This window comes from Rhinolophus sinicus, linkage group LG07, assembly GCF_036562045.2.
Source record: "Rhinolophus sinicus isolate RSC01 linkage group LG07, ASM3656204v1, whole genome shotgun sequence".
Taxonomy (NCBI): domain Eukaryota; kingdom Metazoa; phylum Chordata; class Mammalia; order Chiroptera; family Rhinolophidae; genus Rhinolophus; species Rhinolophus sinicus.
Window position 1 is genome coordinate 81,168,389 of NC_133757.1, and position 17,376 is coordinate 81,185,764.

General features: G+C 52.2%; 2 protein-coding genes across 2 annotated transcripts; one reads left to right on the forward strand and one right to left on the reverse strand.

Moving 5' to 3' along the window:
• Positions 1-3,112: 3,112 nt before the first annotated feature.
• FARSA (phenylalanyl-tRNA synthetase subunit alpha) lies at positions 3,113-10,575 on the reverse strand. The gene is made up of 13 exons (XM_019746205.2): positions 10,381-10,575; positions 8,282-8,419; positions 8,095-8,193; positions 7,908-8,026; positions 6,919-7,011; positions 6,701-6,829; positions 6,509-6,624; positions 5,048-5,132; positions 4,859-4,958; positions 4,596-4,764; positions 4,438-4,515; positions 4,166-4,280; positions 3,113-3,506 (listed from the first exon to the last, which is right to left on the reverse strand). The coding sequence occupies exons 1-13, from the start codon at positions 10,525-10,527 to the stop codon at positions 3,380-3,382; spliced, it is 1,515 nt and encodes a 504-aa protein (XP_019601764.1). The 5' UTR covers positions 10,528-10,575; the 3' UTR covers positions 3,113-3,379.
• A 2,954-nt stretch (positions 10,576-13,529) lies between these two features.
• Positions 13,530-17,362, forward strand: CALR (calreticulin). The gene is made up of 9 exons (XM_019746206.2): positions 13,530-13,706; positions 14,067-14,168; positions 14,356-14,559; positions 14,983-15,077; positions 15,166-15,375; positions 15,458-15,571; positions 15,658-15,801; positions 16,398-16,490; positions 16,585-17,362. The coding sequence occupies exons 1-9, from the start codon at positions 13,616-13,618 to the stop codon at positions 16,786-16,788; spliced, it is 1,257 nt and encodes a 418-aa protein (XP_019601765.1). The 5' UTR covers positions 13,530-13,615; the 3' UTR covers positions 16,789-17,362.
• Positions 17,363-17,376: the final 14 nt, after the last annotated feature.

The following is a 17,376-nucleotide window of genomic DNA, read 5'->3' on the forward strand; positions in this document are numbered from 1 at the left end:
TGTCCTGGGGCTGCGCGCGCAGCGGGCTTGGTTGTGGGGGGGGGGAATGAAGGTAGAGCGGGGGTGGTCTCTGCGCACGCGTGGTAGGCTATATAAATTTCCCGGGCGCAACGTGGGTATCCGCAAGCCAGTGGACCGTGAGCTGTCATCACGTTTCAGTTCATCTGCTCTGCCTCAAGAAATCTTTCCAATAAAAGATTCTGACCCTTGCTATTCCCTGATTACTATTTATCGCTTCCAGTGAAAAAGTTTATGCAATTACCTCCTTGAACCAGTTACCTGTGCGCTCCAAAACTAGAAGCTCTTTGAAAGCATGGTGAGGTCTGGCCCTTACAGAGTTGGACCAATATCCCTTAATAATAATGGTAATAATACCACCTTAATAGTAACATTATTGTTGGCACACTAGGAGCCACAGACAAGGAGAAAATATTTGCACAATATAAATCTAAGAACTTGTACCAGCATCTACAAAGAACTCTCGCAGGTCAATAAAACACACAACCCAATTAAAAAATAGGCAAAAGATTTGAATAGATGTGTGCAAAGGCCCTGAGGTAGGAGCAAACTCAGTGTGTTTGAAAAGCAGCCAGGAGGTCTGTTGGGGAGAGCAGGGATTGGGGGAGGCAGTGGTTGGGCAGAGGTTAGGGTGGGGGTTTGGGTGAAGGGTTGGGATTTAATTCCCATCGACTGGGGAGGAGGTGGAGGGAGCTCTCTTTGGGACACCTGTCACAGTGTTCATGTGGAGGGGCAGTGGGAATCTGTTCACATTGCTCAGCCCTTCCGTGAGGGGCTGTGTCCTGGGCCACACACACTAGGGCACACATCTGGACACCTATATTCTGGACAATATGGATTTGATCCTGGGCTCTATCTCTTACCTGCAACGATGATTGTAAAATTGCCACTCACTCTCAAAACCCATCTTCATCTACTACCAAGGTGATAGGATCTGAAACAGCAGGCTATTGTAAGGGTTTCAGGGATAAAACCTCTGGAACATACCAAGAGTTTAATAAATAGTAACTACGTTAGTATTTTGTGGCAAAGCCACAAGTTAAAACAAAATACATCTTCCTATAGCATCAGATTTGAAGGTTGGAGGATTATCTACCAAGAAAAATCTCAAAGGCTTATTGTCCAGCACGCACTCACAAACATAAGCATACAGAACCAAAATAAGAGCAACACACAAGATGCAGGATGATTTTTATGGCGTACCATTTGTATAACTTTTAAAAATGCGAAAAATGAAATGTCTTGTGAAAATCATACATACAAGTAGTAAAAATGTTAAAACATGAGAATGATGAATGCCAAATTCAGGAAGGGATAATAACCTCAGCAGGGTGGGGGCGAAAGGAACTAGGATAAGCCCACAGGGTCTTCAAACCCATTGGTCACTTAGACCTAAAAAGATCCAAAGCAAGTGCTCTAGTTAATGTTTAGATTCTACCGAACAGGGCGTGGGGTGGATTCCCAGGTGTTTGTTGAATTATGCTTTATTTTATATTCTCCACCCTACTCAGCTGCCTTTGTTTTTCAGTAAAGCCTTTACCCCCTCCATTTCTTTATCATGTTTCCCATGTGTCATCCCCATGTCTGCTCCAGACGGTATGAACCTAAGTCCACTTTGCCCATGAGGACACTTCATTTTATGAACAGTGAGCGCTGGCACTTAGGAAGTGTGCATTTGTTGCATGAATCAGGATTTTTCTGCATGACTGAATTACTTGAAATAAAGATTTGACTGGGGGCGGCCCAGTAACTCAGGTGGTAGGAGCACCATGCTCCTAACGCCCAGGTCACCAGTTGGATTCCCACATGGTCCAGTGAGCTGCGCCCTCTACAGCTAAGATTGTGAATAACAGCTGTCACTGGAGCTGGGCTGCAGTGAGCAGCCAGAGGTTGGTGTGAACTGCCACGGGGCTGTGGGCTACCGTGTGCTGCCATGAGTCCGTGAGCGGCTGGCAGCCAGCGTGAGCTGCTGTGAGCGGCCCACCGACCATTGGTGACCGGTTGCCTCAGCCCGGTGGGGAATGCAAGGCTCATAATACCAGCATGGGCCAGGGAGCTGTGTCCTACACAACTAGTCTGAGAAACAACAGATTGAGCCAGGAGTGGGGAGAGGAAGCAGAAGAAAGGCAGGGGGGGAAAAAAATATGACTGAAGTGCCCATGGGAGATTGGTGCCCACAGGGCCCTGGGTCCAGTGAAGCCCATGGCCTCAGCTGTCAGCTTTGCTGGATGTGCCAGTGTCTACATTTCCAAAAATGCACTACCCCTTAAGACATGGGCGAGTGGCAATGGCAGCTGGAATTTGCTTTAAAATACTTCCACAGAAACATACGGGCAATGAAGCTCAAATGTGAGATCCCAACCACTGTTTAACAGGAGTGCTGGTCTCCTGGAGCCTAATCTTGTTCATCTCTCTATTCTGGGCTTATCTGAAATCCTTACAAGAATTTTTTTAAAGAGCAGCGTTTGGGGAGGGTGTGGCGGGATGAACAGGTGTAATACCTGAAGATGACTTTCAGGGCAGTGAAAATACTCTGTGTGATACCATAATGATGTCATCATCCATTTGTCCAAACCCATAGGATGTACAACACAGTTAACCATCGTGTAATCTAAGGACCATGGGTGATGTGTCAGCGTAGGTTCATCAGTCTAACAAATGCACCACTCGAGTGGGGATGTTGATAGGGGGAGGCTGTGCTGTGTGGTGGGGGCAGGGGTCATGTGAGAAATCTCCACCTTCCATTCAATTTTGCTGTAAACCTAAAAATGGTCTAAAAAGTCTTTTTTTTGGGGGGGGGCAGCTTTTAAAAGCTTAGCTTGCTTGCCCTCCAAAATGTCCCTCCCAGAGGGGCAGGGGTCTGTTTCATTCATTTGGAAGAGGGCCTGGCACCAGTAGGTGATCAGTAAATGCTCGACAGAGCTCATCGTCCTTGGAGGAGGGGAGGGGATCTGGCTGAGGCTGGCCAGGAGGCCCAATAATCCAAGACCCCCAACCCATGACCCTTCACACTAGCACCAGGTTCCCTATCCAGTAGCATTCTGACCTGGGGAAAGCCGACAAGACCCCTCCACCTCTAAGGAAAGGCACCAGATGAGGGCAACTGCCCACTTTATTAGCGAGTAGCCACGTGCAGGGCTCCCCAGGGCCCACCCTCATAGGTAGGTATCAGAACGAACTGTGCTACCTGCTCTCCTGACCCTGGGACTCTGGGGTGGGTCGGAAGATACTAGGGTCAGGAGGATGGCCTCACAGAGGCCTCATAAATACAAGGGGTTCACTGGCCAGGTATGCAAAGGGGTTGGGCAGCAGGGGCTCGGGGCGAGTAGCCTGTCCATGGCGGCCCATGTCACGTGATCTCCTATGTCTTCAGGAAGTCCCCTCCGGCATCCAGGCGGCACAGGGGGCTGTCATACACCATCTGCAGGTTCACCTTGTGGCCTACCAGCTCCCGGATATTGTTGATGCCGTACTTGATCATCGTAGGACTTGAGGAAGAGAGGCGACACAGTTTAACACTAAGTCAGGTCCTGCTCTGCTCTGTCAAAACTTCTCTGAGGGCTCCCACCTTCCACAGAGTAGAAGCCCAAGTCCTCCCCATGGCCCACAAGGCCCTGCATGCTCTGTCCTATTGCCTCCCCACCCACATCTCCCCCCTCACTCCCTCCCTCTCTCCAGCCATAATGGCCTCCTCACTCCAAACACAGCAGGCACACTCCAGCCTCAGGCCCTTTGCACTGGCAGTTCCCTCTGCCTGGCACTCCCTTCCCCAGAAACCTTCTCAGCTTACTCCTTCATTCACCTCATCTTTGCTCAGGTGAATGAGCAAAGTGTCACCTCCTCTGAGCCCTTCCCTGACCTCCTCCTCTCCTTAGCCCTCCCTGCTGAGTTTTCTCTATAACAGGTACTGCGCTCAGACACACTCTAGGTATTACTTGTTGAATCCTTATTGTTCTCACTCCACTAGGACGCCAGCTTTGTGGAGGCAGGGATGTGTGCTGTTTATTCACAGTATAGGACAGAATCCACAGCAGGTGCTCACTAAAGTTTGTCAATGAATGAATGGATGGATGGTGCTAAAGGTCTGCACGCCTGGCAAGTCACCTGAATGAGGTAGCCAGACACCCTAAGTGGTTTGGACACTCACCGCTCCAGCGAGAGGCCCCAAGCAATGACCGACACATTCTCGGGGAGCCCCATGGGCAGCAGCATTTCAGGGCGGAAGAGCCCGGAGTTCCCAACCTCCACCCACTTCTTCAAACCTGTGGGGGCAGAAGGATGGGGTGGCTTATGTGGGTAATACTGGGCCTGGCAGTGAGCTCAGGAGGCGGGGTGTGGGTTTGGTAGTAACGGGACCCTGGCTGAGAGAGGGTAGCCTGAGACCTCCCTTCCTACCCCAGCACTGGGTCCCATCCTGACCTTGGTGGTAGCTGAACACCTCCATACTGGGCTCTGTGTAGGGGTTGTAGGCCGGCTTGAAGCGCAACTGGGTGATACCTGGGTGCAGGATAAGGCTGGTGACCCAAGTATACTGCCGAGGCCCCACCAACTCTGCCTGCCCCGGCCTGCCTGCTCACCGAGCTTGGTGAAGAACTCCCGCAGGACACCCATGAGGTGGCCCAGGGTGAGGCCGTGGTCAGCTACAACACCCTCGATCTGGTGGAACTCGGCCAGGTGTGTGGCGTCCAGGGTCTCATTTCGGAACACACGGTCAATGGAGAAGTACTTGGCTGGTGTGAAGGGCTTCTGGGAGTGATAGACAGGCAAAGCCAGGGCATGGGTCAGAAGGTCAGTATAACAGTCCCCTCCCTGTCCCCCGCACTGCCAGGCCTAGCTGTACCTTCTGGGCCAGGCGATGGAGGGCACGGGCACTGGCCGCTGTGGTATGTGTCCGAAGCAAATTTTTCCGGGCCTCATCCAACTTCCAATTGTATTTGTACCTTCAGGAGGAAATCCGAAGTCCATGCTGATGCCCTCGGGGCCCCAACCTCCTTCCCTCTGACACCCCAAAGTCCTGGTCCTGCCTCACCCCTGCGAGCCGTAGCCACCCTGGGAGTGCGTCCGCTTGACCCGATGGACGTAGTCCATGGGGAGCTGTAGAGCCTCGGCAGGATCTGGACAGGACAGAGCATCATCTGGTTAGTCAAGGAGCATTTCTCAAACAGCCACTGCACAGAGGACAAATAGTGACAGGTGTAGCTCCCGCTCTCGCCCATCACAGCCATAGGGCACCTGGGAACACCTAACTCAGTCACAACCCTCTCTGCATGGAACCTTCCATAGTTCCCATCTCACTGGGAGAAAGAGCCAAAGTCGAAGTCCTCTCTGTGATTCCTGGTCAACTCCCGGCTCTCATCCCTCTCACTGCTAACTCATTACTCCCTCTAGTCACACGCCTCCCAACTGACCTGTGAGCACACCAAGCATGTTTCAGCCTCAGGGCCTTTGCACTGGCCATTCCTTCTGCCTTGTACTTCCCTTCCACAGATATAGCTTCCTCCCTCACCTCCTTCAGTCTTGATTTAAGCAAAGATTTTACTTTAAATTGACGGCCCCTCCCCACCACAGCAGATTTTCCCATTGCATTTACCACCACCTGGCATTACAGCACTTACAGCGTACCCAGGAATTCATACACGGCTACACCACCAGGATGCAGGTCTCACCAGGCAAGGACTTCTGTCTAGTTTATGGCTGTGACCCAGGTGTTTAACAGAGATCTTGGCACATAGGAGGGCCTCAGCGAACATTTGTTGCACGAATGTGTAAATTCTTAAGATGCCCTTCCAGAGACACAATTTTGGGGTGCTTGAAAAGCCTGACATCGAATCCGGGCTCCACCATTTACAAGCTGTGTGACCTTGGGCAAACCTTGTTTTCTCTCTGAGCCCATTTCTTCACTTGTAAAAGGGGCTAACAGTGCGACTTCCTATAGTTGGCAGGAAGATTAGAACAGCGACTAGTGCATAGTGAGTGCTTCAGAAGTTTGGGGTGCCACAACCACAGCAATGACGGTGGCAATAATGCTGTTGCTCACAGCCAGGTAATGGGCACCTAATGGCGTCACCTGCCTGCCTACTGGCAGGGGAGACAACCATTGTGGAAAACCACTCCATTTCAGACAGTACTAAGAAGTGCAAGAAAAAAAGAGAAATGGGAACCAAGGTTGAAGACAGGGTGAGAGGCTTTTAAAACTCAAGGGGAAAAAGGCATATCAGGGTGGCCTCTCTGAGGTGACACATGCATGTTGGAGCCCACCATGATGATGTGGGAGAAGATAGTTCTCGGCAGAAGGCACAGCACAGGCAAAGCCCCTAAGGTGGGCAGGAGGGCAGGTGGACGGAGGACATTAGAGAGGTTGATGTGATTAGCTCACAGGGGTCTTGTTGGCCATGCTGAAGACAATGGATTTTATTCTGTGAAATGATACACCAACCGAAAGGTTCTGCCTGTGCCTGGTACCTCTGAGGGCACAGCGGGGCCCACCTACCTCTCAGGAAGAAGGTGTCATGCTGGTCGCGTGCTGGGTGCTGCTGGGGCTGGAAGAGCGCATCGAAGTTCCAGAAGGAGCTCTCAATGAAGTTGTCAGTGGGCATCTCGGTGAACCTGGTGGGAGACTTGGCCTGATTGTCCTGCCTGTGCTCAGTGGCTGGCCTGGCCCCAACCCTGGTCCCATGCTCACCCCATCTCCAGGAAGATCTGCCGGAACTGGGTGCGGACCTTGAGCAGGGGGTGCAGGTGGCCGCTGTCAGGGAGGATGCCGTGGGCCGAGAAATTGTAGGGCTTGAAGGGCCGGTCCCGCCAGGAGCCGCTGTGGGTGGGGACGCAGAGTACATGGGCCTGGTGGGGGCTGCCCACCCCCACCCCCACCCTCACCCCCGACCCTGGGGCCACCCCTACCTGGAGATCATCTCTGGGCTCAGCTCCGCCTCCTGCTTAGAGATGCTGGTGCTGAAGGCACTGCCTTTGCTCACCCAGTAGGTCTTCAGGGTCCTGTGGCCAGAGGAGGGGAGGGGACACCACTGTTACCTCCTCTAAGAGGCTTCCCTTGATCTCCCCTCTGATGCTGCCCCAATGCCACCCACAAAGTCACATTGCTTTATTTCCTTCCTGACATTTACTGTCACCTGAAATCCTTTTATTTGCCTCCTACCTACGTCCTGTGTTCATTCAGTTATTCATTCAACACTTATTGAAAGCCTACCATGTGCCAGGGCCTGTTCAAGGCACTAAGCATACAGCTGGAAGTAATAATAGGTAAAGTTTTGTTATTTGTTTTAACTAATAGGTAAAGTTTAGGTAAATGTCATCTGTGCCAGGCTCTGTTCCGCTGAAGTTGCCCCACAATCTTGTGAAAGGGGGGCCATTTTATAGATGAAAAACTGAGGCCCAGGAAGATCAGAGCTGGTAAATGGCACAGCCAGAACTTGGATCAGGCAGCCTGCGTCCAGTCGGTGTCTACTCAAAGGGGACATCAGCCCTGTGAGCAGAGAACCCAGCCTGTCCAGGTCCCAGCGTTCAATCAATTTTAGACAGTACTTAGGGCTGTGAAGGAAATAAACGGGGAGCAAGAGACAGAGACTAGGAGTGAACGGCTTTTGTGGAACTCACAGGGAGAAAAGCTAGGGCAACACATGAGCAGAGGTTGGATGCCAGGGCCTGCCTTGAAGATCAGTAGAAAGATCATTCTTGACAGAAGGCACAGCATGTGCCAAAGCCCTGAGGTGGCATGAGTCTGGCCTGTGTGCTTGAAAACCAGTGTGAAGGGAAGCTGGGAGACAACTGAGAGCACTGAGGCCCAGGTGGGGAGAGTGGCTCTCCCTTCCCTCCCCCTATCCCAGCGCCACACAGGTGACATGGGTGTGAGCCTGGGAGTGGCAGCCACTCACACTTCCGTCAGCAGTTTCCTCTTCTTGAGCTCACTCCTTTCCTTCTCACCCAGCTTCTCGGCCTGTCCGCCCCGGACCAGCTGGAGCCGCCGCTGCACCTCATCCTCCACGCTGTCCACCTATTATAATGATGGGCATGAGGGACCGTGAGGACCAGGGGCTCACCCACCTACCCGCAGGGACTCACCATTCGGAACACCCGGGGCCCATCAGCAGTGCTCTTGTCCACGCGGATCCACTTGTTGGACATGGCCTTGCTGAAGCCCACCTTGCCGCTGGGCAGTCGCTGGGAAAACAAGGCTGCAGTGAGGGGGGCATGAGGACTGCCTTCACCCCAGCACTTCCCTAGGAACTGTCCGCCTCCCAACCCCTACCATGAGCTCGCTTTGGGCCAGGCCCTCTGGGGGGACGCTATGAAACACCCGGGCCTCATGGCTGCCTTCCCGGGCAATCTCCTCGCCCTCAACCGTAAGCTCCCAGCGCTTGGTGGAGCGGAGCTCAGCCTCGATGATCTGCAGGGAAAAGAGGACATAGGAGAGGACAGGGTTCAGAGCCAGGCACACCCTTGCCGCAGCAGCACTAGGGCCAACATAAAGCACAACCACTGAAGCTAGCTAGCTAGCTTTACATCCCAGCTGCACCACTTCCAGAGCTGAGTGAGCTCCTCTTGTTGAGTTTCCTTGCTAGACTCAGGGATAACAATAAATATGGTTCTAACTCCCAAGCTGAATTAAAGTACTAAAGATGTTACCTGGCAGAGAACACATTCTTTCTATCACTTTTGAACCTAGGAAAGATATTTTTTTTTAACTTGGGGAAGATTTACTTAAGGTCTCAGGTGGATTGACATCTCCACGTTTATGCATTTGCATCTCAGGGTCCGAAGTGTCAGAGAAGTGCCCCAAAGGGCCACATTACACAAGGAAACCTGAGGCTCCCCGATGAGGACAGGTTCAGGTCACGCAGACAGGGGCAAGGCTAGGTGGGGCCCACAGGTCCTAGTTCCCCCGTTCGTTCTAATTCCCAGCTCTGCTCCACTCCTCACTCACGTCGTGACCTCATGCTTAACGTCCTTGATCAAGTTTTCCTATCCATGAGAGCAGAGTGTGGTAGGGTCTACCTCGGAGAGTTGTTTTGAGAAGTAACTGGATTAACACATGGGAAAGGATGTATGGTACTTAACGTGCAGCAAAAACTATGTAAATTCTAACTACTACTATTATTGTCATCATCATTAGGCTGAACCACATTAAGTAGCCATTATTTAACCCTCTGTGACCTACACAAACGTCAATTTCACATTGATCAAGATACTGTCACCCCACACACCATAGCTTCAATCCCTTTCCCTCACTGACAACCTTGGGCTCTGCAGCCCGACACCTAATTTCTTTTGTTGTTGTTGCTGTCCATGAGCGCCTAATTTCAAATCCAAGTTTGCCTGTCCTTTCTAGTGACACTGACCAAGTACTCAGGAGTGGTCACATCTGCCAAATAGGAATAACACTGCCATCATTCTAGGGTTATGGTAAGAAATGAATCATAAGTAAAGCTGAGAACAGAGTGGGACACAGAACACGAGCTTCATGAATGAACAGCCCAGATCTGTGTTCTGGGTCTTTGCCTCCTGGATCTGGCCTCCTGGTTGGCCCACAGGCCCGTCAGCATCCTCCTCCTGTGGCTCCATCATGCTTCACTTATCCAAGTCAGAAGGCGGGGCTTCATCTGTGTTCCCCCTGCCTTGCCATGAATCTCATTTCATACCCTCTCCTGAATCACCTCTCCATTCTAGCTGCCTACGTACAGCCAGACACCATGCCCTATAGTTTGGGGATGTGCCAGCTTCTGCCCTTGTTCCTCATCTCCAATCCTCCCCCTGCCAGTTCTTTCCAAAAGTCATGTAAGCAGCACACATATCTGACTAGCTCCAGCTCCTGCCATGGCTCCCCAGTATCCCTGTGAGGGATCTAGAAGGCCTTGCAAATTCTGGCTCTGCGGTCTTTCTCACTACCTGAACCCCAACTCCCAATGGATCCCTAAAGCGCTATGGTTTTCCTCCTCAGTGCAGAGATCCGACTCAGCTGTCACCTCCTCTGGGGCACTCTCCCTCACCCCCATGGCTGGGTCAGCTGTCACCTCTGGGTTCCCTGTGCTTCCTCCATCACTCTGGTCACTTGAGTTATCTCCCCTATCAGACCGCAATCTCCGTGAGAGTGGCGACCGCGTCTACTTTGTCCACCATCGTAACCACCACCACGTTAATCATGCCCTTAACAGACGTTTCCTGCAGGAGGAACGTCTGTGCGCCCAGGGCCCTCACTCGTTCCTGATTCCCCACCTGCACACCCCGAAATGAACACATACAGTTAACCCTACCCAGGCCTGAGGCAGTATGGCCTGGAGTCAGGGCCCTCCTGACACGGGAACTGCAGGTGCCAAAGCCAGGAGGCCAGGCATCACGGGTTCGGCTCACCTCGCCCAACGCCTGCAGGCTCTTCACGGTGCCCACCAGGGCCTGGTGCTCCACACCCAGCTCGGCCGCCAGTTCCGCGCTGTCCAGGCCGCCATCCGCCGCCTCCAGGCGCCGCAGCAATGCCTCTGCCACCGGACCGTCCGCCATAGCTACTCCCAGCGCGCTCCGCGTGTACCGGCCGGGGCTAGAGCCACCGGAACCGGAACCGGCGCCGAAGCGTGTCCCGCCATCTTGAATGTGGTGGTCTGTGTTTCAGGGCTCAGGGCTTCGCCATCTTGAGTGTGTCAATTGGCCTCAAAGGGTGGAAGGGACTCAGTCCTTACCTCTACCTTGGCTGGGCTAGTGGTGTCTGTTTGACGTGAGAAGTCAAATTGAAGACCTCAAGGATAGAATTACGGCGTTTTTTTTAAGTTTCATCCAGCCCCAGCTGCAGCGGGCTGTATGACCTTGGACTTCTCCCCTCTGGGCTTTGGAGCCCTTAACCCTTCTGGGATTCTCTCTTACCCTATGAAAGGGCTGTGGGTGGTGGGCTCCAGAGATAGTCATTCTACTGATATCAGCTACTTTTAAATTTTCAAAGGGAGGTTGGATAGGGACCATCCCTATTTATAGATAGGAAAGGGACTCTCCTAATAATAGTTACAGTCCAGGTAGCATCTAACCTGTATGAACATTAACCCGTGTGCCCAGTCCAGTGTTAAGTACTGCAGGTGTGTTGTTTCATTTTCCCCAAAACTTTATGATGTAGATACTGGTATAATCCCCATGTAACAAATGTGGAAACTAAGGCTCAGAATTTGCCTATGGTTGTACAAGAAGCTGGTGGTGATGCAGTCAGAAATTATAAACACCCCAGATCCCACCCAACCTCCTACCCATGCTTTGAGATCAATGTCAGGGCAATAATGCATGGTCTAAAGCAACGGTGGCATACAGATATATACTCGTATAATGTGAGACATTAATGTAGTTTAAATTTTTCTAGCAGCAACATTAAAAACAAAATGGGTGAAATTAATTTGAAGAACTTACCAATTCTGATACATCCATTTATCAGTTAGACATTTGATATAAAATTACTAATGAAATATTTTACCCTTTTTTTCATAGTAAGCCTTGAAATTCAAATGGGCAATAGTAACATGGGGTCAGTGGAGACTACATTAGATAGCAGAAGTACATTCTAATCCCAGATCTGCCATTTATGTCACTCAGCCAAATCTCTTAATCTTCCCATGCTTCAGTTTCCTCATCTGCATGTAGATAATATGAGCCCAGGTTATTGTGAGAATTAAGTGAAATAATGCCCATGCGTGTATGCAGTATTTAATACTAAATTGCATGTGGATTGTGTGTCAGGCACTATTCTAAGCAGTATGCATTTACTCATTTAACCATTACAATTGTTATTTGAGCCTAGAAAATGAGGTTACTAATATCCCCTAATCCTGACCCTACAGTGAAGTCCTGATAAAAAAAATTTCAGAATGCATTCCTCAAAATCCCTTTTGTTCCTTCACTTTCCTCATTTTTGTTTAATTTCCTCAAGAGTCCTTCCTTCTGTCACTGATCAAATAGGTTTTAAGCCTGTTATTTGCCAGGTGCTGCTTGAGACACCAGGGGATGGTAAAGTGAACAAGACAAGCATAGAGTCTACCCTCAGGCAGGAAGCACCAAACCCATGTGTCAATGACACTTGGTTGAAGGGAGGGAAGGCAGGAGCGTCAGTGACAGGCCTGAAGTGATCATCCTAGATTGGGGGCTCCTCATAAGGGGGGCCAGGTTGGGCCATACCGGATACTGCCTGGGGCAAGGGTCAGAATCCCAACTTCTCCAAGACTCCTCCTGCTTCCCTTTTCTGAGTTCTCATCACTAGTGTGGAAGTACCACCTCCTCAGTCTTTTGTCAGGATTCCTTCCCTTCCCCCTTTCGGCAGGCCACTCCTAAGTTCCCAGGTCTAGGGCTTGTTTGCTCAGTTTGGGAAAACCCCAGCCCTCCTTCCTCTTTCCTGCAGACTTGAGGCAGGGAGCTGGTGTCCCACACTGTCAGTCAAACGGTTTCTGGCTTCAGAAGAAGCCTCTAGACTCAGGGGTCCTACCCCTCTCCCTTGGACCTTATCTTCCCCACCATCTGTCTCTTTTTTTCCCTCCCGTTTAACGGAACCCCCTGCCCTCTCAGTGTTTAGCCGTTTAATTGCAAAAGCCAGTCCGTTTGTGGGAGACCACAAGGCAGCGACCCCTTTCATTTTCTGGATGGGGGTGGAGGGTAAAGGAGAGGCTGCAACTAAGGAACAACCCTATCCCTCCCTAGGAGTCAAATCCTATAGTCACATCTTTGAGCCTTCTGGGTTTTCTTCCGTCTGTCCCAGGCCATCCTTAAAAAACTTTGAAAGCATTTCTGCTGAGCAGCAGCTGCCCTGGGTCGCTCCTCCTGGCCTCCCAGGAACTCCTGTGACTTCAGAGTCTAAGTGACTTGCCCCAGCTCATACAGCAGCAGTCCACCAGGCTACCAGACACTAGGGACCGCACAGAAGAGAGAGCTAGCACTCTCTCCGCTGGACTGCACGGCTGTGGCGCCGGGGTGAAGTGAAGCTCCAGGGACCCAGCCCCTGGGCTCTGGTGCCCTCAGCCTTAGCCTGCGGGGGCGGGGGGGAGAAGGCTAAGAGAGAAACAGCGCGTCGTAGTGAGAATTCCCCAAATGCAGGGTAGAGTGACTAGGAAAACCCTGCCCACCACACCCCGCGGAGAGGATGAGAGAAGGCGAGGTTGGGGTAGGGTCCTAGTCCAGCGCAGTGACACCTGCGCTCGCGCGGGTTCTTTAAATGCCCAAATCCAGAAAAATGCACGCGCGCGAGGGCGGGGTTGGGCCGAAGAGTGGTCACATGACCTGATCTGAGGAGTTGGAGGCCCCTACCCCACCGGTGGGCGTCCCCCACAACGCGTGGTCGACCCTCATTGGCGAGCGGTGCGTCCAATAGAAATCGGCCATCTGGGAACCCAGTGTTCCGAGGCACAGCCGAACATGCTGAGCCGAAGAGGGCCCAATGGGAAGGCAGAAACGTGGCCACTGACCAATGAAAATGTGTGGAGGGCGGGCCAAGAGGCAGGGCCAGGTTGGTTTGAGGGGCGGTCGGGTATAAAACCGCGCGGCCAGAGCTAGCGTCCGTCCCTGCTGCAGAGGTGCTGTCCGACGAACGACTTAAAGGGCCCGCGCTCTGCCGCCCCCTCGGCCCGCCATGCTGCTACCTGTGCCGCTGCTGCTCTGCCTTCTCGGCCTGGCTGCCGCCGAACCCGTTGTCTACTTAAAGGAGCAGTTTCTAGACGGAGGTAACGCCTCGAGGCCGCCCCGACGATGCGACCGGCCCCCCAGCCCAGATCTGCGTTGTGGCCTGTAATTATTGCTCTGAGGACCAACACGGTGGTCCCCGGGGACAAGAGACGCAGACTATCCTTCTTTCCGTGTCCCTGGAGAACGTGGAGGGCGCAGTGGCCTCCCGCGTCGGGAGTTAGGATTCGCCTGAGAATCTTTTAAGCCACTGGAGGTGTCAAACTAGTGGTTGGGATGGGGGCACTCAAGAGGGAGGGAGATCTCTTTGCCTGCAGCAGTTTGTGGCTCCTGGCAGATATTTGGTGGTGGTGTTGGGCGGAATCAGCAAAGCCGCGCTGACCTCCCCTCTGATCCCGTAGACGGGTGGACCAACCGCTGGATTGAATCCAAACACAAAACGGATTTTGGCAAATTCGTCCTCAATGCCGGCAAGTTCTACGGTGATCTGGACAAAGATAAAGGTAAGAGCCTGGGTATAGGTCATCAGATCCAGGAGGACTTCCTGGAGGAAGTACTAGGCACTGCACAGCCTGGGCATCCCCAGGAGCAGGGCAGGCGGAGGAAGTGGGGAGAGTCGTCTGTATCTTTGATTCTTAGGGTTCCCTGGGGGTTGGGGCCAGCTGTGACCTCACTACCATCCCCTGCTAGGGCTGCAGACGAGCCAGGATGCCCGCTTTTACGCCCTGTCGACCAGATTTGAGCCCTTCAGCAACAAGGACCAGACATTGGTGGTGCAGTTCACCGTGAAACACGAGCAGAACATCGACTGTGGGGGCGGCTATGTGAAGCTATTTCCAGATAGTTTGGACCAGACAGACATGCACGGAGACTCTGAATACAACATTATGTTTGGTGAGGGGCCCCACCCTGGTGCTGACCTCTGATTAGTTAGAGGGAGACAGATCCCATAGGTTCCTTGTATCCCGTGAAAGGTGGTCTTGAAAGCATAGGAAACACATAGGCTTTTCTTTGAAGGGTAAGGTGAGGGGATAATCACAGCAGCAATTTATTGCATTGTTATTGGTCTAAGTCTGTTAATTTGTGTGATCTTACATAGGCATTTTCCAATTTTACAAGTGAGGGTACTGTATTCTAGAGAATGAATTTTTTTTTTCAAGGCTCCACCTCCCTGCCCTTAGAGACAGTCAGGGTCTGAGTCCTGTCTCTTGAGTCTTTACAGACCTGTTTAAGAGGTTTTCCTTTTGTGAAGAATGGTGGGGGGCCTGGCTGTGGTGGGCAGGGTTTGGCCCTTAACTGGACCTGCTTCTCACCTAGGCCCTGACATCTGTGGCCCGGGCACCAAGAAGGTTCATGTCATCTTCAACTACAAGGGCAAGAATGTGCTAATCAATAAGGATATCCGTTGCAAGGTGTGCCTGGGGTGGTGACAAATGGCTGCCTGGGGAGGCTCAGAGGCCAGCCTGGTGGGTGGGGCCACTTACTTCCCGCCCTCTTCAGGATGATGAATTCACACACCTGTATACACTGATCGTTCGGCCGGATAATACCTACGAGGTGAAGATTGACAACAGCCAGGTGGAGTCAGGCTCCCTGGAAGACGATTGGGACTTCTTGCCACCTAAGAAGATAAAGGATCCTGATGCTTCCAAGCCTGAAGACTGGGATGAGCGGGCCAAGATTGATGACCCCACAGACTCCAAACCTGAGGTTGGTGCTTGGGCAGGGGCTCCCCACCATGGAGGAGATGGCGGAGAGCTGGGCTGACCCTGATCTCCTCGTGTACCCTCAGGATTGGGACAAGCCTGAGCACATCCCTGACCCTGATGCTAAGAAGCCCGAGGACTGGGATGAAGAGATGGACGGAGAGTGGGAACCACCGGTGATTCAGAACCCAGAATACAAGGTGGGCCTGGGGCTCCCGAGCAGGATGGGGGTACACAGTGGGGAGCATGCTGACCTCTGCTCACCTCCAGTTCCCTTCTTCTGCAGGGTGAGTGGAAGCCCCGGCAGATTGACAACCCAGATTACAAGGGCACTTGGATCCACCCAGAGATCGACAACCCTGAGTATTCTCCTGATAGCAATATCTATGCCTATGAAAACTTTGCTGTGCTGGGCCTAGACCTCTGGCAGGTGAGACATGGAGGGAACAGGAGGATCCCTAGGGGACCTCAAGTGCTTAAGGTCACCCAGAAGGAAAGGGACAGGGATAGGATTCAACCCTAGGTAGGTCTGACCCCAAAATTGTCCTTTTTGAAGAATTTCTTGGTCTGTTTCTATGGCGTTCTCACAGCATCTTGTTTGAGGTTCTACATACTATGCTAGGCACTTCCCCAGGAACCTTTATGTGAGCCAACTCATTAACTGCCCCCAACAACCTATAAGGTAGTTAGATAGTCCCTTATAATATTAGCTGCATGGGGACCAAATTTTTGTGTTTCATTCACTAATAACCTTCTGTCCTAAGAACAGTATCTGCCAATAGTAGGTGCTGGAAAAAGATTTGAACAAGAGGATGAGATCCCATTATACAGATAAAGAAACTGAGGTAGAGAGAAGTCACCAGCTCAACGTCATGTAGGTGGGAAATAGCAGAGCTGGGGTTTGAACTCAGCCTGTTTTTTAACTGTGAAGTGAGGCTGCGGCATTGTGTAGTGGTTATGGAACTGAAGGGCAGGACCATGGAGTGTTCCCTCTGACCACCCCTTCATCCATCCTCCCCTTCCCAGGTGAAGTCTGGCACCATCTTTGACAACTTCCTCATCACCAACGACGAGGCATATGCTGAAGAGTTCGGCAATGAGACGTGGGGTGTCACAAAGGTGGGACCTGGGTCCAGTCCTGGGCGGGGGGGGGGGGGGGGCAGGCAGGGCTGGCAGATGGGGGCCAGGCTCTGAGTGTGTGGTCTGTGTGCAGGCGGCAGAAAAGCAAATGAAGGACAAGCAGGACGAGGAGCAGAGGCTGAAGGAGGAGGAGGAGGACAAGAAGCGCAAGGAGGAGGAGGAGGCAGACAAGGATGACGAGGACGACAAGGAAGACGAGGAGGAGGAAGAGGATGATAAGGAGGAAGAGGAAGAGGAGGAGGATGCTGCCGCTGGCCAGTCCAAGGATGAGCTGTAGGGGCCACACCGCCGCTTCCAGGGCTGAACTGAGGCCTGAGCGCTCCTGCCGCAGAGCCGGCTGCGCCAAATAATGTCTCTATGAGACTGGAGAACTTTCCTTTTTTTTCCAGGCGGGTTCGGATTTGGGGTGGATTTTGGTTTTGTTCTCCCTGTTTTTGTTATTTGTTTTTTGAACTGGTGTTTTTGTCTGATTCTCCTTCAGCCCTCACCTCTGGCCCTCAGCTTTCTTGACCCTTCGCCTTCCTCTGTCTCTTTTCTCCCCATATCCCTTAGTCCCCTCCAACCTGGGGGCATGAGGAGGTGTGGAGGAGAAGCCCCAGGTTCAAGATTCCATCTATTCACCTTCCTGAATCCCAGAGTGGGACAGGAAAAGAGCGTGGTGTCCCAGACCCCCAGCACTGAGGAAGAATGGGGCTTCTAGGGCCCGAGCTCCACCCCCCCCCCTACTTCCTCCCTTTCTCCCTGCCTCCAGAACTGGGCCACTTCTGGGTGGGGCAGTGGGTTCCAACTCAGCTCATACAGAATGTAAGAACTACAAACAAAATTTCTATTAAATTAAGTTTTGTGTCTTCTTCCTGTGTCTCCT

Bases quoted from the DNA above. Each gene is read 5' to 3' on its own strand.
- CALR (XM_019746206.2), top strand. From the start codon at position 13,616: ATGCTGCTACCTGTGCCGCTGCTGCTCTGCCTTCTCGGCCTGGCTGCC. The intron at 15,572-15,657 runs GTGGGCCTGGGG...CTTCTTCTGCAG, and splicing joins TTCAGAACCCAGAATACAAG to GGTGAGTGGAAGCCCCGGCA. The intron at 15,802-16,397 runs GTGAGACATGGA...TCCCCTTCCCAG, and splicing joins TGGGCCTAGACCTCTGGCAG to GTGAAGTCTGGCACCATCTT.
- FARSA (XM_019746205.2), bottom strand. From the start codon at position 10,527: ATGGCGGACGGTCCGGTGGCAGAGGCATTGCTGCGGCGCCTGGAGGCG. The intron at 8,194-8,281 runs GTAGGGGTTGGG...TTGTTTTCCCAG, and splicing joins TGGCCCAAAGCGAGCTCATG to CGACTGCCCAGCGGCAAGGT. The intron at 8,027-8,094 runs GTGAGTCCCTGC...TCATTATAATAG, and splicing joins GGCCCCGGGTGTTCCGAATG to GTGGACAGCGTGGAGGATGA.